Genomic DNA, 25,265 nt, shown 5'->3' with positions numbered 1-25,265 from the left:
TGGCCCAAGCACTATGAGCGCTCATACAGCCGTGCCGGGGGTCCTGCTATGTCCTCTGCCAATTCCCTCAGTACCCTTCCATGAAGAGCATGATTTTAAACTTGTCCAGCCCCTCCAAGAGTTCCCTAACTAGATCGTCCCTGACCATAGGGATGGCATCGTGTCCCCTGAGCCTGTCCGTAATCCTAGTGGAGGAATTGTCTCAGTCCCTGCTCAGAAATATGGAGGCAAAGAACTCATTGAAGAGATCAGCTTTTTCCTTCGCTGCAACCACCAGATTGCCAAACCTGTCCTGTAGGGGCACCACGTTACCTGGTGCTTTCTTCTTACTCCCTATGTATTTGAAAAAGGACTTTTTGTTATCCTTAATTCTAGTCGCCAGCCCTAGTTCTTCTGCCTTCGCCTTCCTAACCACCTCCCTGCAATTGTGAGCAATGGTGGTGTAATCCTCCTTGGTGATTGCCCCACCAATTACCTTCTGGCCACTGTGCTGACCCTGCTGGCCCACTGTGCTGACTGCCAGCTGGCCTATGGCCATCTGGGGCCTCCCAGCTCCCCCACACATAGCAACTGCCTGCCTGGCCGCAATATGCCATTCCAGGGTGACCGTTGCTGCACAGCTGCTGCCTGGACTGCATCCAGATGGACAGACCCTGGCAGGGACACTGACAGTGAGTTGCTGGACACTACTGCTGGGTCTGCCCTCATTCTTCTCGGCCACCAGCCCCGCCATCTCTGGGCCCGCGAGGCCAGCCAGGACTGGTGGCTGCACGTCATCCAGCAGACCTGGAATAATGACCAGTAGCTGGAGGCATTCTGGATGACCTTGGGCCACCTTCTAGGAGCTCCTGGAGCAGTTCTGGCCACACCTGGAGTGGCAGGACACTGCCATGTAGCCATCCCTCCCTGCAGACACCCAGCTGGCTTTCGCTCTGCTCAAGCTGGCCATGCCTGCTAGTCTCTGCTGGGCTATCCCTTTGGGGTGGGCAAGACCACTGCTGGGGAGGTCGTTTTGGAGGTTTGCAGTGCACTCCAGGACATGTTGGGGAACGTGGTGTTCTGGGTACATGACCCCCTGGCAGTGGTGGCAGGGTTCCATGCCCTGGGATTCCCCCAGGGCACTGGGGCTCTGGACAGGACCCACATTCCTGTCACTTGCCTACCCCATGGTGACCGCCCCTTTATAGCCGGAGGGGCTTTCACTCTGTTGTGCTCCATTGACCACCATGGCATCTTCACAAACTTGAGTGCTGGCCCACTGAGGCCCTGGGTGAGCTACACACCCATCCCCAGGAGCTAGGGCACCACGTGCAACAGGTGTTGGCCGACCATCTCCTGCACTCCCCACTGTAGCTCGCCTAGACAGCCATCCATGGTCGCCCCCCCCCCCCCTCCCCTCGGCACTATGCTCACTGCAGACATGGCTCAGAACAACAGTTTTTATTCCCCTCACGTCAGACAGGACCCCACCCCAACAACAGAGTCCCTCTACCACCCACTCCATCCACCAACAATAAAACACTCTCTTCCCTGTGCATCCTATTTGCAATATGGTTTATGTGCCATCCTGGGATGGGGGGATGTGGGGTGAGGGTGCTTGGGGGGCAGAGCCTGGGGACAGGCAGCTAGCACCCTGGTGTCTGGCCATTCTCCTGTGGGTGTGCATGCTGGGGCAAGCCTGGTGGGTAGAGGGCTTGCCCAGGGGCAACAGTGGCTGCTGGCCCCCCAGTGCAATTGGCTCCCCTTTTGCAGGGAGCCCCCTCATGGAGCCAGGGTGAGCGGTGGGCCTGGGCCCAGGCAGTGGGGCTAGGTGGAGGGGGACCTGGGGCGGGTTCTGGGACAGGGACTCCTAGCTGGCGGAGGCAGTGCTAGACCTCCACCTAGGCCTATGTTGGGGGGCCTGCTGCTGGCCAGCAGGTGACTGCCAGGGGGCAGGCAGGACTAGGGTTGGAGGCCAGGCAGCAGGTGGCACAAAGGTGACTGTGTCCAGCATTCAGTGGTCATTGTCCATAGCGTGTGCTGCCTTGCCGAGGACTGCGGTCTTTTCTCGCAGGGCCTCCATCTGCTTGCGCTCCAGGGCCAGGAGCTGTGCTTAGAAATCCCGGTCTGCCCAGTCCATGTCTCCTCATGCCGGTCCTGTGTGTCCTCACAGGCCACATTCTCCACCCACCACCTGTCCTAATGGGCCACATGGTCCTCCTGCCAGACCTGCATCTGCAAGATGGTCCTCCAATGCCATCACCAGCTGGTTAAGGAGAAGGGTGCAATCCTGGGTCCTCCTCCTACAGAACTGGTGCATCTACAGGGCCCTGGCTGTGGGCAGTGGCGACCCTGAGCCCAGCTACCAACTGCAGCTTCTCCCCTGCATGCAGCTGCAGGGCCTGCAGAGCCATGAGAAAGAAGCAGTTTGTGAGAGTTTGCAATATTTCTGAGCTACAATGCCCTGTACCATGGGCTGTGCACTGCTCGGCTTCAGATTGGGGGTCAGGCTTGCATGGGTTCCCAGGGATGGTGGTAAGTTGGCTGGCCAGCCCTGGGCCCAGGCAGTTGCTGGCGGAGCCCTCTGTCCCTGCTTGCTCCACAGGGGAAGGTGGGCTGCTGGGTGCTGGCTGCGGGCAGCCTGCCTTCCCTGCCCTGTTCCCAGGGTGAGACAGGCGAGGCACTTAGCAGCACCTGCTGCCATGGTTCCAGACCTGCTGCCCACTTCTCCTCCTGCAGGACAGCTGCTCTCCTGTGTTCCCGCCAAGCCTATGGCACCTGGGTTTGTGGGGCACGGGGCTTCTGGATGACTGGGATAAGGAGCTGCCTGCACCCCTGCCATCCCCACAGGGGGCTGCTTTGGGGAGGCGCCTCAGGGCCAGCACCCCCAACTTCAGTGCTGGCAAGCATGCCCCTGTTGAACATGTCCCAGGCGCTGTGTGAGGAGCTGTTTGCATGGACTAAGGGGTACTTGACCCACTATGCCCTACTGCTGCTGATTGCCATGTGCCCCAGGTGCACCTGTGCAATTGGCACAGGCCCCTGAGCTTTAACAGTGCAGGGGGCAAGCCTAGGCTGCCCTACAACCTCTCCTGCCACCTGGAGGGCTGTCTGTGCCTGTGCTACATGTCCTTGCCCCCTGCAGTCAGGGAGGACATCGTGGCATCGACACTTTCCTTAGCATCCATTGATGCATTCCTTGGCATGTGCCTGTCTAGCTGCAGGGGCACAGGCTGCTCAGTAAAGTCTTTCACCTCTCTGCATGCTGGGGGGGGGGGGGGGGCTGGGGGAGGGAACCTGGGGGCCAGGGGAATGCAGCTGCAGTAGGTGTGGAGGGGGGGCAGGGGCCAGGGTGGGGCCCCCCTCTCCCCCCGTGCAGGCCTTACCATATGGCTGGGGCTGGTGTAGCCAGTGGCTCCACTCAGTCCTGGTTGGCAGTGATGGCATGCAGCTCCAGGCAGACTCTTTGGATGGCATGCCATGGTGTGCAAGTGCCCAGGCAGGGCCCCCCTGGGGAGGAGCTGGCACTGCTGGCAGGTGGTGGTGACATGGCTGGGGCTGAGGATGCAGAGTTGTCAGGCAAGGCACTGGCCTGGGCTCCTGAAGCTGCTGATGGAGGCTACAGGCAGGGAGCTTGGTGGGACGGGCTGCTGGCACCCTGAGAGGACCTTCCCTTGGTGACACATCACCATGGATGCCAGGGCAGGTACTCGGGCAGGCTGCCCATGCTGCTGTACACAGCATGGCTGAGGCCTGGGTTCCAGGGCACAAGGATTTCTGTCAGTTGCTGCATAAAGGGCATGGACTTGTTAGCACTCCCTGACCAATGATTGTGGTTGGTGATGGTGACCCACTGTGCCTGCGAGGCCTTGATCTTTATGTGACGCTGCCATGCTGACTGGCCATGCCTATGCTCCTGCATCTGGTCTGACCTCATATACATGGGTTGCAGGAGCATAGGCATGGCCAGTCAGCATGGCAGCGTGTTGGAGTGCTGCCTCACGTGAATTGGTGTGAATTGGCACTGGACTTCTGCCTCACTCCATAGTGCCAGTTTCCTTCTGCAACAAGCTGGGGCCCCAGGTGGCAGGCACTGGCGTTGGTGATGTGAAGGTGGGCCTCTACAAAGCTGTCCCTGTGCTGCTGGGCCTGGGCAGTAGCCTGCAGCACCCAGCACAGGGGCATGGTATGGGACTTGCAGCCGCGCGGTGAGGCAATGCTCCACAACACCTGCAGGTTCCAGGCAGGCTGCTGGAGGTGGGTTGCAGGCAACTGGAGCTGGCCCCGGTGGCCAGGGGCTGCCTGCAGCTGGGCCTGGGTTGGCCAGGAGCCTGCTGCAGGCCTGGATGGCATGGGCCTAGCAGCCACATGGCATTGTGGTGCCAGGTAGCTGTATGGCAGGCTGATACAGCTAGCCTGCGGCCTGCCCAGGGGGACACAGGGGCCTGGAGTGGCCTCAGATGCTTGTGTGTGCCCCAGGGCTCGAAATGCCTGAAGGTTTTTAAGGGCCTAGGGCTGCCATAGAATTGGCCCAGCCCTGGAGCAAGAGAGGTTCCCATGATCGGAGCCCTGGGGCTAGCCTCAGGCTGGCCCTCTAGTGGCAAGGCTGACCGGGAGCAAATTTGCTCCCAGGTGGTGTCTACATGTGTGTTAGTGCGCAGTTACTACTCATGAATAAATTTGCTACTTGCATTTGCAGGTAGCAAATTTACTCATGAGTAGCATCATTTACTGTGCAGTAAGCATATGTAAACGCATATGCACATGTGCAGTACGCACATGTAAACACACGCACTTACTGCACAGTAAACTATGCTACTGCACAGTAAAGTGTCTTGTGTAGACTCACCCACTGAGAGCATCTTCTATAATGGGTGGGGACGAGGGAATGTTCAAGGCTTTTTTCTTTGGTGGGTTCCATATGAGTGAGAGAATCTATTAATTCCCGCTTCTGCAAAAACAGATCCTGCACATGCTTATTTTGATGTAGTGTGAGCCCCTTTCAGTCAGACTGCTACTTATAGTGTGTAAAGGATGTAAGCAGCTAGTATAAGTTTGTATCACCGAGGGTGAAGAGAGAAGAAATGTTGAAGAAAAATTTTAATGTAAATAATTGACATTGGTAATCCAAAAGATTGACCATGCTCAAATAACCATCATTCCTTCTGTTATCCTCTTTGTTTCTCTGCTAGCTACCTGTCATTCACATCTCTCGTTGTTTACTGGACTTGCCTACATTTCCACTTCTATAGTTAAAGACTATCGTGAAGTCACATTTATATATAAATGGGACTCTATAAATGATTGCAGTATATTGGGTTAATTCATAGTTGTGGTATTTGATGGTACTCAGAACAAATATAAACATTCGGAAAAAAGTTTTTTGGGGTTTTTTTTACTTCCAAAAGAAATGAAGAACTAGCCTGGAAAATCTTGGAAACAATAAAGAGAAGCAAAGTATATAATACAACATTAACCCTAAGATTATTCTTTGGGATAACGGATCATAAACTGATTAGACTGGAGAAGCGTTCTAAGAATTGACAAGCTGGTTCTCTGTTTATGCAGGTGAATTGCTGTCACAAAGATTTACTGATTTATTTGAGCCAACAGGGATGTGGCTTTTTGCCATGTTTCCTGCAGAGACCAGTTCTGGTTTATTTAATACAGTTTATTTAAGAGAAACGATCATTGAATTTAATAGCTTTTACTGCATACTTCATTTTTAATAGAATGATTTAAGCTTCTTCCAACAGATTGGATTGTATATTTGTTCTGAAATGCAGATAGCAGCAAAACTTTTGCTGCAGTGGTACAAAGGAAATGATTATACTTGATGACACAAATGAAAAATACCATTCTAGATTGCCAGAAAAATATATTTAATAGTTGTATTTAGAGGATTGTGTCTGACAAATAATTAAACCTCCCTTTCCCTTTCTAGTTAGTGGCATCTATCGTTTTTATCAGCTTTGGAGTGGTGGCAGCTTTCTGTTGTGCAATAGTTGACGGAGTATTTGCGGCACGACATATAGTAAGTATGGTCTTTTTCAGTATTTTTCTGTTGTTGGTCTCTTTGGAATGCTTTTGTCATTTTCATAACTTGGCAGCCCATTTTTGTTTGAGAAAATGTATATGTTGAAGGTCATACAATTGCTATTGGCACAGAACCAATAGGAGACACCATCAATGTTAATATTAAGTGATGGTGCAAGCAATATATTCATATCTCTGTGAGTTCCAAATACTGAGGAGAAATTAAATGATGTAATGATAAGAGCTGTCTAACTAGTGCCTGCTTAGTAATGTTGAGGACATTTCAGGTTTCACCAAGCTTTATTCCATTTTCCAGATCTCGATGCACCTAAGCTCCATTCGTAGTAAGTCAGGGTTTGCCCTGTTCCAGATTTCATGGTGCTAGTCTCCACAAAACTGTTGAACAGCACCAAGGCTTCAGGATCATTTAAAAAAGGGGTGGGGTGCTGCAACAGAAGAAAGTGAATTGATTTAATGGAGAGGAAGACAGAGAGACTGAAAAGTCTTGATTAGGATCAGAGGGAACTGAAAGTTGTGAAGTGATACCTACAAGTGATGAACAACAAAAAGCTGACCATCTTCCACTTGCCAAATGTTCCCACTGTAGCAGTTCTTCTGATGTCTTCTAAAAGCCCCCTTCAGTGTCTTGATCCTTACTATAAATTGAAAGGATATCATAGAAAAGTAGGGCTGGAGGGGACCTTGGGAGGCCATCTAGCTCAGCTTGAAGCAGGATCATCCCTGTCTAATCCATCCCAGACAAATATTTGTCTAACCTGCATTCAAAACTTCCAGTGACAGAGATTACAGTTTCTCTATACAATTTGTTTCATTACTTAATTATTCTCATAGTTAGAAATTTCTAATATCTAAACTAAATCTCCTTTGTTGTAATTTAATCCTGCTACTTCTTGCCCTGTCCCTATGGCCATAGAGAAGAACTGTTCATCATCCTTATTATAACAGCCATTTTTTCACTTAAATATTGTTTACCAAATTTCCCCTCAGCCCTTTCTCTCTTCTCCAGGTTAAATTATCCCAGTTCTTGCAGCTTTCCCTCATATATTAAGTATTCTAGTTCTCTAATCATTTTTGTTGCTTTCCTCTGGACTCTTTCCATTTTGCCCATATCTTTCTTGAGTGCAGTGCCCAAAATTAGACCCAGTACTCCAGGTCTGAAACTGGACTCAAAACTCCAGGCCTCATTAGTGCTGAATAGAGGAGAAGTCATTTCCTGTGACTTTCATGCGACAATTGTGTTAACATATCTCAGTTTGCTATCAGCATTTTTTTTTTGCAATAATACAGATTCCTACAGTGCAGTATGACCTTGAGGTCCCTTTCTACAGTGTTGCAGCCAAGCTGGTTGCTCTCTGTGTGCATTTGATTGTTCTGTCCTAAGGACATTACTTTCAACTTGCCCCTGTAGAATTTCATTTGATTTATTTCAGATAATTTTTTCCCAATATATCAGGATCATTTTGAGTTGTAATCCTGTCCTTCAAAAAACATCTGCTGCCCTGCCCAGGTCAGTGTCTTTCTCAGATTTACTAAGTATATGCTCAGTTCCATCTTCTGAGTCATGAAAGTAAATGTGAAATAGTAACCAACACAAGACAAATCCCTGGGGACTCCCACATGATCATTGCTCCTACTTTGACATGAAGATCCCAGCTCACATTCAGCTACTTGTCAGTCATGGCTTTTTTTCTATTTCCCCATCCCCTTACCTTAAAAACAAGGTAATCAAGTTAAAAACAACTATGTTAATACGACATTTAATTGAGATGTTATCTGTATAGAGGGGCTGGCAGATGTTCACTCAATGATGGGATAGGAATCTAATTCCCAATCCCTAATAGTCACAGCTCCTGCCATTCTACATGTGCATGGCAGTTTCTGGGTTTGGGGGTCAAGCCACTGCCAGCAGAAAACCCAGGACATGGGGCAGAGCCTGGCACCTACAAACCCATGGGCTCCTTGCTGGGAACCAGGCATCAGGAAGCCTCTCCCCAATCCCAGGGCCTAGTGGACATCAGAAAACCATGTGTACAGATGGACTGCATATTCAGCTTTTAAGAGGCTCCCCAATCCCAGAGTCCTGGTGTGCCATGATTTGTAAAAACCACCTGTGTAGCTAAGCTAAACTAAGCTGCACAAGTAGTTTTTACAGGTCCCACAGCATGGAGACTCTGGACTGGGGAGATGCTCCCTAACTCCAGGGTCTCTGAGCACCAAGACCTGTAAGAACTGTGTGTATAGTCCAGTTTCTCTAAAACTGTTGAGTAGAGCCATCGCTGTGCATAGGGACACCAGAATCAATCAAAGAGTTTCTCCTCAGCATTGGGGACCTTGTAGCAGGGATGTCTGAAGTCCCTTGCTCTGCAGCTCTCTGGGGGCTGCAGTGCAATGTAGTGAACCTTCCAGGTTGCAGGGAGCCTCAGGGCTCCCCACAATCCAGCATTTTAAAGTGCCTTTCCCCTCAACCCCCGTGGGGCTGTAGGGAAAGGCAGGAAAGGATGCCAGGAATGGGGGTTCCCAGGTTTCCAGCAGGGGGAGCCCCTCAACTCCCTTGCCCACCCAACTTTGGATCTCTACTTCCCCTTCAGCCCACTTTTGTCATTGGGGTGCTACACATGCCAATTATAGCACCATACAAATGAACCACAGACGTTCCACATTTTGTGCAGTATCTTTGTGACTGGTTTACCATTTCATGGCACCATAAAGCAGCTGTATGTGTAACACTGTTACTATTTATGGTAATTAATTAACCATTTTATTTACACCGTACATGTAACGTGCGCCAGGGACCTAAGAAACAGAATGTGTAAAGGCATGGTTTTTAGCATGTCCATAATGTATTAAATAATTAATAATGTATAATAAACTCATTGTTTGATAATACATTAATTACTACAAAATGTTAGAGGCCCATGCATCTTCTCATTTATACCACTGAAGTGGTGGCAGAGATCTTTGCCCTCAGTAACATTCCATCTGATTTTACATTGATGAAACCACATGAAGAATTGAGCCAATGGCGCCTGAAATTATTAGGCCGTTTGTTTTAGTGTCATTGAAAGGGACTTTTAAATCAAATGTCAATTTCAAAAGAGTATGTGTGTTGCACAAAGAATGAGACATCTAGTGGCGTGGTACAGTGAGTTTTGCAGTGCAAACTAGAGGAAAATTCAAAATGCCCCCTTTTGGGTGATACAATAACCAACAAATTGAACCCTGTCATTAGAATCAGGACACTTGTTTTTCTTCTCACACTAATATTATTCCCATAGCATGACCAGGCCCTGTTGGCCATGACACTCCCTGGTGGCCAAGCAACTCCTGTCAAACTCCAGCTCCTTGGGATACACTTCCTTTTCTACCTTGCCTGCCACCCTTTGATGTATTTTGTAATACTTAGAGAGGCTGCCCCAGGGTCCCAAAGCAAGCTCAGTCCTTCTGCTATCTTCTGCCCATGTGCCTAGTTGGCATCTGTTGCACCCATCTGGTGCTAAATAATAGTCTTTCTGACCCTATCTGTGCTTTATGACACAGGCCACCTTAGAAGCAATAATTGTGGCCTCTGTCTACCCCTACAGCCATGCCCATACCTTGTAGAGGTAACTCAGTGGGGCTGCCCCAGCCCTACCACAAGACTTAGTCCCCTGATGCCTCAGACCTTTCTTGGGGCTCCAGCCTTTCCAGCACTGGCCTCCTTTCTCTGGCTGTGCTCCCTCGTCCCAAGTCTACTGCCTCAGACATCAGCTTCAGGGCCCCAGGCCTGGTATCTCTTGGCACCAGACTGCCTGTCGTGCTCTAGGCACTGGTTTTATATGCCTCTAAGCACTGCCCCTTCTGGTCAGGTGGCTTCTCAACCACCCACAGGTGTTTCCAGTTAGCTTAATGGCCAACCCACCCTCTGCTGCAGCCCCATACAGCAAATATAGCCCATTGCACTTTCCACTTAGGGAGCCTCTGGCTCTCTATTACAATTCCCTATAATGCTGGTTTGTCAGTGTATCACTGATGGTTCTTGATGTGTATTGGTGTAAGCCAGGAATGTTAAACATGGCCCCATGGATCAGATTTGGCCCTCAGAGTTGCTCCATCCAGCCCAGTAACCTACCAGTGGGCATGGGGCCCCAGTGGACATGGCTGCAGTAGGGAGAGAAGCAAGGAATGTGGCCACAGTCCTCAATTGTCCTTGTGTTGCTTGTGTGCCTGTACCATGAGGAAATACCTGGCTAGCCTGCTGCTGCTTGCTCCACCACCTCAACAGTAGCTGTCACCATCGTTGCAATGTCCTCTGCCACCAGCCTGTGCCCTAGGCTGGGTCTGGTTTTCAAGGAGCCCTATGGTGCTGATCTAGCCTGGGCCAGAAGGTGAGTTTGATACAGCCCAGGCCACCATGTGAGTATAACATCTGAGTGCACTGTGTATGTAAAATCTTAAATGCAGAGACTAATAACAACCCTGTAAAGTTTCTAGGCATTTGCTTATTTGTTTGTCACTCTCTTGTCTTTAAACTACATGTATGTACAACTTGTACAACTACTTCAGAAACTGCATTGCTTTCTTATCTAAATCCAACAGTAGTATCATATGAGTACGCGAGTGTACTCTTACATCTGACAAAAAACTCTTGCATAACTCTCAGTTTATTTTCATCTGCTGTTTATCAGAATATAAATATCTGCGTGCCTTTTTACGTCCTGGCATGCCCTTGTACAGCTGCAAGGCTGTGGAGCTGGGGTACGGAGAACTTTTACCATATTTTACCCATAAATTTCTTACCGGTGGGAGCAGTAATAACACATTAAATTTTACCTTACAGGCTAAGGCCAAGAGAATTCAGATGCAAATATGCTCCTAACTAAAATTTTGTCCACTATCATTTGGGAATAACTTACAGAGTTTGGGTCAAACTGTCCTCTGAGGGCAAAATCCTGGCAACTCAGGGGGACTGCTGTGGCATTGTTTTCTCTTTTCCCTATAAAAACATGTCCAGGAATTGTTGGATTGAGAGGGAGTTGGGCTGTGGTGCCACCTCGCTCTTGAAGAGGGGCCTGTTTCTGATAAAGGAGCCTTTCATAAAATTCGTTCCAACATGGAAGACCACCAGAAAGGCAGTGCAAGGGCATATGTCTTCTTTGACCACCTTAGAGATCTTAGAGATCTTCTGGGTAGACATTTTGAATCTTTTTCCCATTCTGTAGATAGAGCTCAAGGCAAGGAACAGTCTTTTCTTCCCATAATGAAATCCCACAATGACCTGTAAGCCCCATGAACAGACACTTAACATTTCCAATTATCTCTGCAGGACTGCACTGGTGAATGTCACAGCATTAGAAAAAAAAAACAACCAACCAAACAAACAATTTAAATGATCCACAATGGTGAAAAAATTTAGTATGAGAGCTTGAGGAGGGAGGAAAGGCAGAACTGAAACGATAGAGGAGCATGGCATAGAAAGGACAAGATAGTAGAGGGGCTCCAATAAACGCAACATAATCTTTCCTATCTATTCAAAATGAGAATTATTCCCTTTTTGTGTTTCATTCCTGACTTCATTCAAGTTGGAATAGATGGAAACAAGACAAATCAAAACATTATAAATCTTTGCCAGTATGTGCCTGCATCTAAATATACAGGATATTTCTTTTTGCCCATTTTCTCTTGCTTTTATAAAACTGTGAGAGAAATAATAAAGAATTTGCAGTGCTTTTTTCTTCTTAAAAAGACATAAAATTGACAAAATTCTGCCTAGAAAGGGAGATATATCAGAAAAGATGTATTTAAATTATTTAAGACTCACTTAAAAACACTTTGCCTAATAGAAACCTCTGGAGCAAAGCACTTATAAAATTAAAGACACTGAAATAAAAGTAGCTTGATTTAAAGTAGTACTCGCTCGTTTGAGAAATAATAATGCAGATGTAATTTACTGCATAGGGCTCATTCAATCATCAGGCCATTCAACTGCACTTTTCACCTTTTTCAAAAAGGAGCCAGAATCAAGTGAAACAAATCAAAGCTAGGAATGAGGTACAGTTATGCTATGTCAGACAAGATATGGAAATGATAAAATCTATTATCTGCAAATCATGTTTTCTTAAGGCAAATTGTTACTTAGTGGCAGACGGGAGCCCTGACTGGGCAAACAGATGTACTAGGCAGGCCACCAGATCTCCTCCCCACATTGGCAGAGGAGCCCCACTCTCTCCTCTGATCTTCTTACTCAGTTAATGGAGACTAGAAGCAGTCAGTGAGGCTTGCCCATCCTAAGACCTGGGAGAGACCTATTCCCTAACTGACAACCCTGCCCCTCTCCAAAAGACACATTCTCACCTGAGACACTTCTTCAATCCTAGAACCTAGAATAACTGTCCATATTGTTGCTGCTAGCAGGCCCTACACAAAACTCGTTTGCCACTTGGTAAAGCCTACAATTGCTGGTGAACTTTGGTAGAACTAAAGGAAAACATTGTCTTTCCAAAACTGTTAGGACAAAGTTGGATGAACATTTAAGTTGAAAGTGATGCGCACTAACAAGATCAAAGCTCAAATGCATATTTTCCTTCAGTTGCTTTTGAGACATTGAACTAAACTGTGCTGTAGTTTTTTTATCAGAATTAAAGACTGGTAGTTTGTTGGTGGAAGTTGAGAAGGTGTACTAGCAATTACCTGTTCTTAAATACTGGGATCCAGCAAACTGCAGTCAGAAAGAGCTAGTGGTGATTACATTTTTAGAAGCAGTGAATTTAATGATTGAAATAATCAAGCAGTCAGCCCCATGGCCAGGGTATAAGTTTTATGGAAAATCATGTAGCAAGTCTCAGATACAGACCCGGTGACAGCATGTCTCAGATATCACTGTAAGCAAACTTTGGGAAGGAATCAGTAAGGGAGGTCACATGCAGTGGACAGATGGTAGGAAGTTCTTTGCAGTTTATGTATACAGTATGAACAGCAATGTGGCGGAAGGTGCTGTTGGCCTATCTTTTAGTCATGTTATGCACCTTTTGAAGTGCAAGAATGGAAGGATTTCATGCCATCATCTGAAATGGCAGGGCAATTTCAAACATGTTTTTCCTTGGGTTTTCTCACACCCTTTACAAAAGCTGAAGCTAAAATCTTGGCAAGGCCATGTAATTTGGCCAGTTTCATAAGGGTCACTGTATTTGTGCATAACAACGTGACTTCGGTTTCCTTAGTTATCAAGCCAGCACCTTTCGTAAGTGTTAAGTTTTTATCCACAAACCTTCCACATTTAAAGTCAGGCTGTGTAAATCCTTTAAAGAAACTGCTTGAAATGTATGAGAAAATGGTGTTGGCCTTTCATTTAATGGAAAAACAAATAGCATTATTTTGTTTCTAATATAACCTGTTACCTTGGCAACTGGTAATAGAAAACTTAAATCAAGTAATAAGTAATTTCTAACCCCAATTAAGTTAGCAAGCTCTTTTGGAGGACAGCCCTAAATGCATTTTACTTTCTCTTACTGACATATGATGCAAAATTATAGCTAATTACTTTTAATTTCATTTCCATCCTGTATGACTCATTGATATAATAGCATGGCATGGTGTATACCATAGGATGTTTTTAATGGAGCCAGCACTAATCATTGAAACCTAATACTAGCTCACTTTCAGTGTTTATCTGTTGAATGCCTAATTTCTAGACAAGCTTTTCCCTTTTTTGATGCAATTAAGTGTTTGTAGCTACTTTTTTAATGCTTTAGAAGAAAAACCATAGGATATAGGAACATTTTGCTGAAGAACTTGTTAATATTGAAGTACAAGAAATTAAAGTACACTGAAATTTGAACCTGGTGCTCCATGTATCAAAAGTGCTAGGTAGTAATACTACATCTTGCATCTTATAATTCATTGGAAAACATAAGGCTCTTTCCCAGGTTCCTCTACCACTTATAGGGGACTCTTCGATTTCTGTTGGCTTAAGTTAAAGAATGGGCTCTTAATGCTTACAGAAGGGCTAATCCAATTAATAAAAAAACATCCATGCAGCCCTGGTTACCCACCCCTAGTTGTGCTACTGATTTACTTCATTTCTGGTGTCCATCTTCAGAAAAGAAGTTGAATGAAAGGGCTCAGAAAATAGCTCTAAGAATTATTTGAGGTTTGAAAAATATAACTTAGAGTGAGAGACTTGAGAAGCTCGATATGTTTAGTTTATCAGAGAAAAGGCTAAGAGAAATGTAAGTATCTACACAAATAGAATTGCTGATGGGAGAGGAAAGTCATCTTTAGCCTAGCAGACAAAAGTAAGTAAATCTAATAACTAGAAGTTAAACTCAAACTGGACAGTATGCCTAAAACTTAACGATTAACTAGTGAAAAACTTGGCTACAGATATGGCAGATTCTCCATCACTTGAAATTAAAGCAATTGAAGATAGTCTCCCTCAAAGGTATGCTGTAGCTTAGCCAGAAGTTATGGATAGGGATCTACTAAAGTAGCAATTTTGCAATTTTTGCAGAAGCTGCGAAAAAGCGCAAAATTGGCAAGTTGTTGGGGGGAGGGAGCTGCAGATAGAAAATGTGAAGCCCTGGCAGGGGAAGGAGAAGAGGCATTGGGAAGTGGTGGGGGAAGGGCAAATTGGAGGCTGAGCCCCTGACATTGGCTCAGTCCAGGTGCGAGCCAGGGGCCAGCCACGGAAGTCAGGAGGGTTTTGGTGCCGGCTTATAAAGCACCTTCAGGCAGGCTCCTTCAGCATGTCTGCTTGCTTGTGCCTGAGAGAGTAAAGATGAATGCAAACAGATCTTTCAAGACCACCAAATATGTTCCAGCGGAGGACCATGCAAGACAGTATTGTGCAAGAATCTTGCGTGCAGATGGAGGCAGACTGTTCTGTACTGCCTGCAATTTAACTCTGGATGTGTCCAGGAAAACCAGCATGGATCATTGCTTGGAGTCCAAGGTGCACGTGAAGAAGAAGGCTGCTGCAGAGACTGAAGGTCAGAACAAGAAGCAAACAACTGTGTCCTCCCTGTTTGAAAGGACCACAGAAAGCGGCTTGGCAAGGTGAGAGGCAGCATTTTTCCTCATGGAGGTTTTTGTGGTGAATAACATCCCACTGAAGAAACTTGATCGCGCCAAGTTAAGGGAATATATGAAACAAAACATGCCCAATGCTGGCAGTTTTCCATGTGCCAACAAGCTTCACCAGGACTATCTCCCTGCAGTGATTGCTTTGCATGTGGAGTCCACAAAAGTTGCTTTGGTAGAGTATCATTCCTTTTCCATTGTGGCTGGTGAAGCCACCTACCCTCAGGACAACTACATGCTGCACATTTTAATTGTACTGGGGAGCTGGACTGACTGGGACCTGCCTGTGTTTAAAACTGAGCCAGTCCACCTCACCTCTTTCATTTTTTTCCACTGTGTCCCAAGTCATCACAAAGGTAATTGTCAACTATGGTGTAGACTTTAACAAGAATTCAGCATTCTTGTCTAACAATGCCATATACATGTGCAAGGCTTTCTCCAATGTGCTCTAAAGAGTGCTGCCTAACACTGTTCATGTCACCTGCAATGTGCACATTCTGTCCCTACTAAGTGACACCTGATGCATGTAGTTTCCCCAGGTGGATAGCCTGGTGTCTTCCTTCCTTCCAGTTCATAAGATCCAGTACAGGGAGTCCATTGCCAGTCAAAGTGAGGATTCACTTGTCACTTTGCCACTGCCACCAGAGCCTGTGCTCACACGATAGAATTCCTGGTTCAACATGGTCCATTACCACACCAATCATATGCAGCACTACCAGCACATTGTGAGTAAGGAGCTGGAAATCATATCCAGCACATAGCACATGCTGTATCTTTGCAGTCTCTTAGGGCAAGACAGTATTCAAGATCAAGTGGCGTTTGTGGCTGACAGTGCCACCTGGTTCATGGAGCTCCTGACCTGGTTTGAAAGCCGGTAGGCTGCAATCCACCACACACACAAGCTGATGGATTTGATAAGCTGGGTTGAAGACACAGCATTGCAAGAACTGTCAAGCTCTGTCCTCTTAAAAACCAGTGCAGAAGGGAGCTGTTCCAGGCAATAGCTGCAAAGCTGAACGATTACTACAGATATGACCTGTCACTGCCACTGTGGTTCAGACAGCTGGCTGTCCCCTTCCTTAGTGCTGTTCACATTTTGGACCCCAATCAAGTGTCTCTGCTGAGCTGTGACCCTCAGATACTGAAAGCAATGCCAGAATGGGGGAAACAGCATGACAGTGAACATGCTGCCTACATGAACTTTGCCAAAGAGTGCCAGATGCCTATGTCCGTGCCTGTATTCTGGGACTCTGTCTGTGACCAATTTCCACATCTTTACACCCTGCCAAGATGCTGCCTCATCATTCCAATGAACTTGTTGGACACTAAGTGTGCCACGTCTGTATGGACAAGTGTTCACCCCACAGAGGCAGAGAATGTCTCCAGCCACTGTGGCTGGGTACACCATACCTGCATTTAATACATAGCCTGAACTGCCTGTCTTAAGGTTAGCATTCAGTTTCAGTAAACTCTTTTTTATAATGTTCTTTAATAAAGTGTATATAGTTGTTATTAGTTACAATTCATATTGCGCATAGTACTGCTTTATTTTCATAAGGTATTTCAGTTTAGAGTTTGATTAAGTGCTTAGATGCCCTTATTTAATAAAATCTATATAGTTGGTATTAATAAAGTGTATGCAGTTGGTATTAGTTAATAAAGTGTATAGTTAGTATTTGTCTCAATTCATGGTGTCTATTCCTTTATTTCAATAAGATATTTCATTTTACATATTAATTAGGTGCTTAGACTCCCTAATAATAACTCAGCAATTAATGGCTTCCCTGGGCTTAAGCAGGGGATTCAGCTCAGGGAAGCCATTAATTGCCATGTGTGGCGGCGAAGCGCCCCCACAGGCGAGCGAGGGGGAGCAAAGGGGACCCACAGACCTCAGACCCCGAGAGCAAGCCCCCAGAAGGGCATACGCACCGTCAGAGGGGCAGCGGGAGGAAGAGCCGCATCCGCGCGAGCCGCCATTACGCCGGCTCTGGCAACAGCTGTTCCCCGTGCGGTGAACAGCTGAGCCAATCCCAGCGGCCGGAGCGGCTGCGGCGGGAGGATTTAAGAACGCCGGCAGAACAGGGAACGCGCGAGAGCCAGGGAGAGAGAGTACGGGTGTGCTGCCCGTGCCGCAGGCTCTCGCACGGGGCAGCGAGGACCCCGTCTGCGGGTCTCAAACAGGCAGCGTAGGCAGGAGCGGGAAGCCTGCTGCCGGCAGCCAAGCGAGAGGCAGCCAGAGAGGGCACGCCGAGGCACTCTCTCAGCGTCCTGAAGCGGCAAACGCACAGGAGGCAGGGGAGCGCCCTGCGGACAGGAGGAGAGGGGAGACAGCGGAGGCCCCGGGAGGGGGCTGGCACCAGGGGAAGCACCCACCAGCTCCCCCTGGTTCAGAGGAGTATTATCTTTAAGGAAGGAGGAAGGAGAAACCCCTCTCAGCAGAAGGGAGGACGACCGGAACCGGTCAGGGGCCATCATACTGGGCCTGGCAACATCTGGACAACATCGCCCAGCGGTTGGCGTGTGGACGGGGTGTAGGGGAGGCGGAGCCTCGTGGATCACCGCGTCCAGTAACCGTGAGTAACACTGTCTATCGGGAGGTCCCACCCAGGATAAAGATCTCCACTGGAGACCCCTTGGAACGTAATCGATTACATCCAAGTCGTGGCAGGCGAGTTGAGGGGAGGGGCCACACCCCGATAGGCCAGGCGGAGCGAGGCACGGGCTCCACAGTGGTGCATTGGCCGGGAACGACATCATTTTCGGACGGTGGTAAAGGGACAGTGTCCTGACCCGGGACCCGATAGCGATGTAGCAGCCAGCCCTCACGCCCACGGAGCTGCTTACGCAGGCTATCCAGGCTATAGGGCAGGTGCTGGCAGTGCAGCAACAACAGGGCGCACACCAGCAGGAGTGGATACAGCGAAATGCTGCTTTATTTAAAATGCCCCGGATGACTAGGGAAGATGACCCAGAAGCTTATATCGAGGCATTCGAAAGGACCGCCATCCAGACAGAGTTAGACCGCGGTCAGTGGGGCCACCACCTGGGGGCGCTGGTGATAGATCAGGCCCAAGCGGCCTACCGAGCACTATCGAGGGAAGAAGCTCGTGATTACCAGACAGTGAAAGCGGCAATCCTCTACAGGCTCGAGATTTCACCTGAAAGCCATCGCCAGGCCTTTAGAGCCCGAAAGTCAAAGGAGGCCAGGCGACCCCGGGGGTTGTTGCAAGCGTTAAGCGACTCGCTTAACAAATGGTTGCCACCCGGCAAGTTCGACCGGGTGGGCGTGATGGACCAGATCCTGCTAGAACAATTCCTATGGGATTTGGAAGAGGATGCCGAGAGGTGGGTACGCAGACACCAGCCGCAAACTAGCAAGGAGGCACTTCGCTTGGCGGAGGCCTCTGCGAATTCGGAAAGGGAACGGGGATACGGACGAGGCCCCCGAGCCACGAAAGAGGGACCCACAAGTGAAGGGGAAAGGCGAACGGTCGCCAAACGAGGGCCACCGAAAGGGGTGGTGTGTTACCGCTGTGGGCAAACCAGACACATCTCCCGTGAATGTGGGGAAGGCCTGAGCGAACTGAGTCGCACCCCTACAGGATATCCACCCTCCCGGGATAGAGGCAAAGAGGCAGAGAGAGGGGAACCCATGGATTGCAGTTTCGGGTCGGCAACCCAGAATGAGGGATGGAACCGCCCCGTAGTAACCGCATGGGTTGGAGACAGGATGGTTAAGGCCACATTGGACACGGGGTGTTCCCACTCCCTACTTCGGGCAGACCTCACTCCGCAGAGGGAACGGAAGAGTGAGGGGCCCCTGACGATGACCTGCATACTAGGGGGAGAGATGCGGTTCCAAACGTGCTATGTCCCGCTGAGGGTAATGGAGTTTAGCGGAGAGCTCCGTGTGGGAATTGCCCCGACCCTGGCATGTGAGATGATAATAGGCTGAGAATGGGGCCCATTCTATACAGTCCTTGAGCGAGTGAAGGCTACGCAGGAGGCGAGGAACCGGATCAAGAGGGGCGACGGATGGGCCGGCGAGGGCCCAGCCCGTTGCAACGAGGCAATGACAGGCTACATCGACCTGGAACAGCTCGTGAGCCCGGCCCAATTTCGCAGGGCACAACACGAGGACCCGGAACTACAGCGGATGTGGGACGCCGACCCCAGGGAAGGACCCTCACAGGGGCGGCCCGGCTTCGAGGTAACAGGGGGGCTATTATATCGGGTCCAACGGGGTGAGGAGGGTACTGTACGGGGGAGACAATTAGTGGTCCCAACCTCACTCCGCCAAGTGGTGTGGAGACTGGCCCATGACTCACCCCTGGGTGGCCATCTGGGACGTAACAAGACCCGGGCGAGGCTGGCCCAAGAATTCTTTTGGCCTTGGCTCCAAGAGGATGTGGAAAGGTGGGGGGCCGCATGCCCAGAGTGTCAGAGGGCCCAGGAATGGAAGCCCCCAAGCGCACCCCTGAAGCCCATGCCAATAGTAGAGACACCTTTCTCGCGGGTCGCCCTGGATATAGTAGGACCCCTTCCCAGGTCGCATAACGGATACAAGTATATCCTGGGGATGGTGGATTATGCCACCCGTTTCCCAGACGCCGTGCCACTAAGGTCCATAACTGCCACTCGAGTAGCGGCAGAACTTGTTAAGTGGATAGCATGGGTGGGCATCCCTCAGGAGATCCTCACGGACCAGGGAACAAACTTTATGTCTGGGGTAATGAAGGCTTTATGTAAAACCCTCGGCATCACCCAGCTAAAGACCTCGGTCTATCATCCCCAAACTAACGGTTTGGTAGAAAGGTTAAATGGGACCATCAAGCGGATGCTCAGGCGGTATGCCCAGGAGGACCCACGGAGGTGGGATACCATCTTGACACCCTTGCTGTTCTCCATAAGGGACGCGCCGCAAGAGTCAACCCGGTACTCCCCATTCCAGTTAGTGTATGGCCATAACCCTCGGGGGCTGCTACAAATCGTAAGGGAAGAGTGGGAAAAGCCAATAGGCTTGGGGGTATCGGCGGAGAGGTACCGGGAGGAGCTACAAGACCGAATCTCCACGGCCCAACGGATCGCCAGGCAAAACCTGAGGGACGCCCAAGGCATACAGGAAAGGCGTTACAATCAGAAGACGAAAATGCGGACGTTCCAGTCGGGGGACAAAGTTCTGGTATCGCTGCCAACCTCCTCCAGCAAACAGCTGGCTATGTGGCAGGGGCCATTTACCGTGGTAAGACAAGTAGGGCCCGTGGATTATGAGTTGCTCAAACCAGGTCACCGCCGGGAGCAGCAGATTTATCACGTAAATCTGCTCAAGGAGTGGAAAACTCCCCAGGGCTGGTTGGCCCTAGACGAGGAGGCAAAGGAGGACCTGGGACCGATGTGTCCCGAGTTAGGGAGACCCAGGAAGGAGGGGTCAGTACAGACGGGCAAGGAGTTGAGCCACCACCAACAGCAAGAATTGCTAGCTTTGATAGAGGAATTTAGGGCAGTGTTCCAAGAGATCCCGGGGCGAGTAACGGGAATAGAACATGAGATCAGGACCCCTCAGGGAGCACTGGTAAGGGAGAGATGGAGGCTGATACCGCAGCAGTGGCAAGAGATCATGAAAATGCAAGAACAAGGGATTATTCGACCGTCCCGCAGCCCATGGCGAAGCCCCATAGTCCCCGTCGTCAAACCGGATGGGTCATTGCGCATATGTATAGACTACAGGAAGCTCAATGCCCTGACTACGTTTGATGCCTTTCCGATGCCACATGTTACTCACCTCGTTGAGAGAATCGGGGAAGCACAGTATATAACCACACTTGATTTGGCAAAGGGGTATTGGCAGATCCTGATGCGGCCCACGGATTGTGCCAAAACAGCCTTCGGGACCCCATAGGGCCTATTTGAATTCACGCGGATGCCCTTCGGCCTCAACGGAGCAGCTGCGACGTTCCAGAGGTTGATGGACAACCTATTGGCACCCCACGCAGCATACGCGGCGGCATACATTGATGACATCATTATATTTTCTGCCAGCTGGCGACAACACCTCCAAGACCTCAGAGCAGTCCTGGGGGAACTCCGAGCAGCAGGGATGACCGCCAACCCGAAGAAACGTAAACTGGCGGGGAAAGAAACAGCATACCTAGGGTTTCGAGTAGGCCGAGGGACAGTTCGGCCACTCACAGATAAGATTGAAGCTATAAGGCAGTTCCGGGAACCGAGAACCCGTAAACAACTGCGTTCCTTCTTGGGACTTGTTAACTATTATCGACGATTTATACCCTGCTTCGCGACGCTTGCCACACCACTTACGGACGCGTTAGCTGGGAAAGCTATGACGCCACTGAAATGGACACCGGGGATGAGGAAAAGCTTCCAGAATTTGAAAGAAGCAATGCGCCATGACGTTGTCGTGCACACGCCTAACTTTAATGCCCCTTTCGTTTTACAGACGGATGCATCAGGACGGGCACTGGGAGCAGTGTTACTGCAGAAACACGGGCAGGAGGAGCGCCCGATTGCCTTTGCCAGCAGGAAACTCAGTCATGCAGAAACCAGGTATGCCACCATCGAAAGGGAGTGCCTGGCAATATGCTGGGCTATAGAATATTTTAAGTACTACCTGATGGGGAGGGAATTCGTGGTAGTGACAGACCACGCACCACTACAGTGGTTAACACGGAAACAGAGTATGAACACCAGGATCACCCGCTGGGCTTTGGCTTTACAGCCATTCAAATTCACGGTGATACACCGTCCGGGCCGAGATAACTTTGTGGCTGACTTCTTGTCCAGGTGGGGAGGCGCAGACGACGCAGAGGAAGGTACGGGCCACATCCATAGGGAGGAGCCGCAGGTGACACATGCCGTTATGAAAGGAAATCAGCCGCCACAAGGCAACTTAAGGGGGGAGGTCTGTGGCGGCGAAGCGCCCCCACAGGCGAGCGAGGGGGAGCAAAGGGGACCCACAGACCCCAGACCCTGAGAGCAAGCCCCCAGAAGGGCATACGCACCGTCAGAGGGGCAGCGGGAGGAAGAGCCGCATCCGCGCGAGCCGCTATTACGCCGGCTCTGGCAACAGCTGTTCCCCGCGCGGTGAACAGCTGAGCCAATCCCAGCGGCCGGAGCGGCCGCGGCGGGAGGATTTAAGAATGTCGGCAGAACAGGGAACGCGCGAGAGCCAGGGAGAGAGAGTACGGGTGTGCTGCCCGTGCTGCAGGCTCTCGCACGGGGCAGCGAGGACCCCGTCTGCGGGTCTCAAACAGGCAGCGTAGGCAGGAGCGGGAAGCCTGCCGCCGGCAGCCAAGCGAGAGGCAGCCAGAGAGTGCACGCCGAGGCACTCTCTCAGCGTCCTGAAGCGGCAAACGCACAGGAGGCAGGGGAGCGCCCTGCGGACAGGAGGAGAGGGGAGACAGCGGAGGCCCCGGGAGGGGGCTGGCACCAGGGGAAGCACCCACCAGCTCCCCCTGGTTTGGAGGAGTATTATCTTTAAGGAAGGAGAAACCCCTCTCAGCAGGAGGGAGGACGACCGGAACCAGTCAGGGGCCATCATACTGGGCCTGGCAACATCTGGACAACATCGCCCAGCGGTTGGCGTGTGGACGGGGTGTAGGGGAGGCGGAGCCCCGTGGATCACCGCGTCCAGTAACCGTGAGTAACACTGTCTATCGGGAGGTCCCACCCAGGATAAAGATCTCCACTGGAGACCCCTCGGAACGTAATCGATTACATCCAAGTCGTGGCAGGCGAGTTGAGGGGAGGGGCCACACCCCGATAGGCTAGGCGGAGCGAGGCACGGGCTCCACACCATGTTATTATTAAGCAGTCTCAGACACGGTTAATGGCTTCCACAGGCTTGATCAAACCCACAGAAGCCATTAACCACGACCTAGACTGCTTAATAATGTGGCAATTAATGGCTTCTGCAGGCTTAATCCCTTGATTAAGTCTGGGAGGCCATTAATTGCCACATTTACAAGCCCCGGTTTGCGGCCACCCATCAGTCTCCAGGGAGGGAGGGGCAGGACTTCCGGGGCCCTCTGGCCAATCAGAGACGTGGGGTGGGTGACTGCACTTCACCATGAAAATGGCACCTGATGCCACACTGGGACTATGAAATTGGAAGGCAGCCACCCCAAAGTAGGAAGGGCCCTACTTATGGGCTCTGCAGGAATCACTAGATGAAATTCTCTGGATTGAATTATGCAGAAGTTCAGCTCAGAACAATAATTCTTAAACTTTTTTGGACTGTGTGATACAAAAAGGCACCTTAGGTGGGGTCTACGTCAAGTGACATACTATCTGTCTGATGCGGGGCCCCTCCCCTGAACTCGCCTGCCATGACTTGGTGTTATTGAATGAAAGGGAGGGGTTCAGTGGAGATCCTCTTCCTGGGGGCTCCCAGGGACGGTAGTACTCACTGTCCGGGTGCGATGTTCCGTGATGCTCCGCCTCCCCTACACCCCGTCCACTCGCCAACCAGATGGGTGCCACCTGCGTGGTTTGATCGTGCTCAGTCAACCCCTTTCACCAGGGGGGAACCAGCGTCAGCGTGCATCCTGGTGGAATTAGCCTGGCTGACCCAATGGCTAGCGTCTCCGCCTCGGATGCTGACTGGCTGGTCTTAGGTAGGCTGGCATCCTCTTTGATGCCTCTGGACAAACACCTCTAATTTGTTCTTTTACTCAAAAAAAAAAAAAAATGGACTGGTGGAGAGGAGAGGGGTGTGGGATTACTTCCTCCCTCCCAGCCTGCTACAGGGGGTCAACTTCCCCCTGCTCAGGATGATGGCGCCGAGCCGGCTGCACTGTTCCTGCCTGCTGGAGCAAAGCCTCAGCACATCTGGTGTGCTACACGCCGGTGTGCTCCCTCACTCTCCTCCCTCCTGGTCCCAGTGGGGCTTTTAAATCTTCCCGTGGTGGCTGAAACAGCCACCATGATTGGTTTGGCTTTTCCCCGCCCTGGGAACAGCTGATTAAACAGCCGGCGTAATGCCTTATGCATGATGCTCTTGTTCCAGAATGATACTGGCACTTCTCACTAGACTGTCTGCTCATGTTCAATAATGGATCCATTATGACTCTGGGTCCTTTTCTGTGGAACTGGTGCCCGTTTTGTACAATTGATTATTTTCACCTGAGTACAATGACTTCTACTTGTATTTATTGAATTGCATCTTATGTTAGACAATTTATCCTACTTATGATCAATCTGAATTCTAATTCTATCCTCCAAAATGCCTGCAACCCCTCCTACCTTTGTATCATCTCCAATTTTAATAAACATATTATCTATTCCTTTACCCAAGTCATAATGAAAATATTTTATATTATTGAACCCAGGACAGACTCTACAGAGATTCCTTTGATAGATCCTCCTGATTTGAGTGATTAATAATTACCCTTTGAGTACACTTTCCCAACCAGTTGTTACTAACCTTGAAGTGGTTTCTTCTAGATGACATTTCCCTAGTTTGCTAACAATGATGTAAAACGGGGACATGCAGTTATTTCAGCTAGTGGACCACTTCACAAGTTTTGGTGAGCTGTTGACAGCCGTGCACACACAATGTTTTCGAATACGTATATCATTTTAACAAATTATAGATAAAATACATAATCATATTCTAAAAATCAAACATCTGATATAACATTTTAATTTTATTTCAAAAAATAAATATAGCATATATAGAGGTGATTGCCAGGGATCCTGGTTTTCTGTGATTTAAAAAAAAAATCCCTAATTTTTGGTTAAAAACAAATAACCCCAAATATATAGGGGGGGAGGGGGGATTTCATTTTAGTCATGGAAAATGTGGATTTTGGATTACTTTTTTTATATCCAAAAAATGGGTAATTTTTTAAATCAGAGAAAACCAGGATCCCTGATGCTTACAAATAGATTGATTATATAGTTTCAAAAACTTTTTAGAAATTGAAATTATACTAGCTGATCTATAATTCTGTGCATCCTCCTCCCCCCTACTTTTAAAGATGAGCATTATGTTTGCCCTTTTCCAGCCTTCTGTAAACTCACCCGCTTTCCTTGACATCTCAAAGATTAACAGTTATGGCTCTGAAAAAAACACTAATGGCTTTGAGACTGCTTTAGCCAATTCTCTAACAACTTTAGAATTTTGTATGTCCAAGATAGTTTGAAAACATGTAACT

At 49.2% G+C, this 25,265-nt stretch overlaps 1 protein-coding gene across 2 annotated transcripts in view; it reads left to right on the top strand.

The window, feature by feature from the left end:
* TMEM255B (transmembrane protein 255B) overlaps positions 1-25,265 on the top strand; it is a 165,903-nt gene that overhangs the window by 75,607 nt on the left and 65,031 nt on the right. For both annotated transcript variants that reach the window (XM_019484980.2, XM_006272481.4), the window contains one exon: positions 5,924-6,013. In XM_019484980.2, the coding sequence (XP_019340525.1) occupies positions 5,924-6,013 (90 nt within the window). The remainder of the gene's footprint in view (positions 1-5,923; positions 6,014-25,265) is intronic.

The sequence above is a fragment of the Alligator mississippiensis genome, chromosome 1 (genome assembly GCF_030867095.1).
Source record: "Alligator mississippiensis isolate rAllMis1 chromosome 1, rAllMis1, whole genome shotgun sequence".
Lineage (NCBI taxonomy): Eukaryota > Metazoa > Chordata > Crocodylia > Alligatoridae > Alligator > Alligator mississippiensis.
Note: the sequence above shows the minus strand (reverse complement) of the source record. Positions and strands in the feature narration are given on the sequence as shown.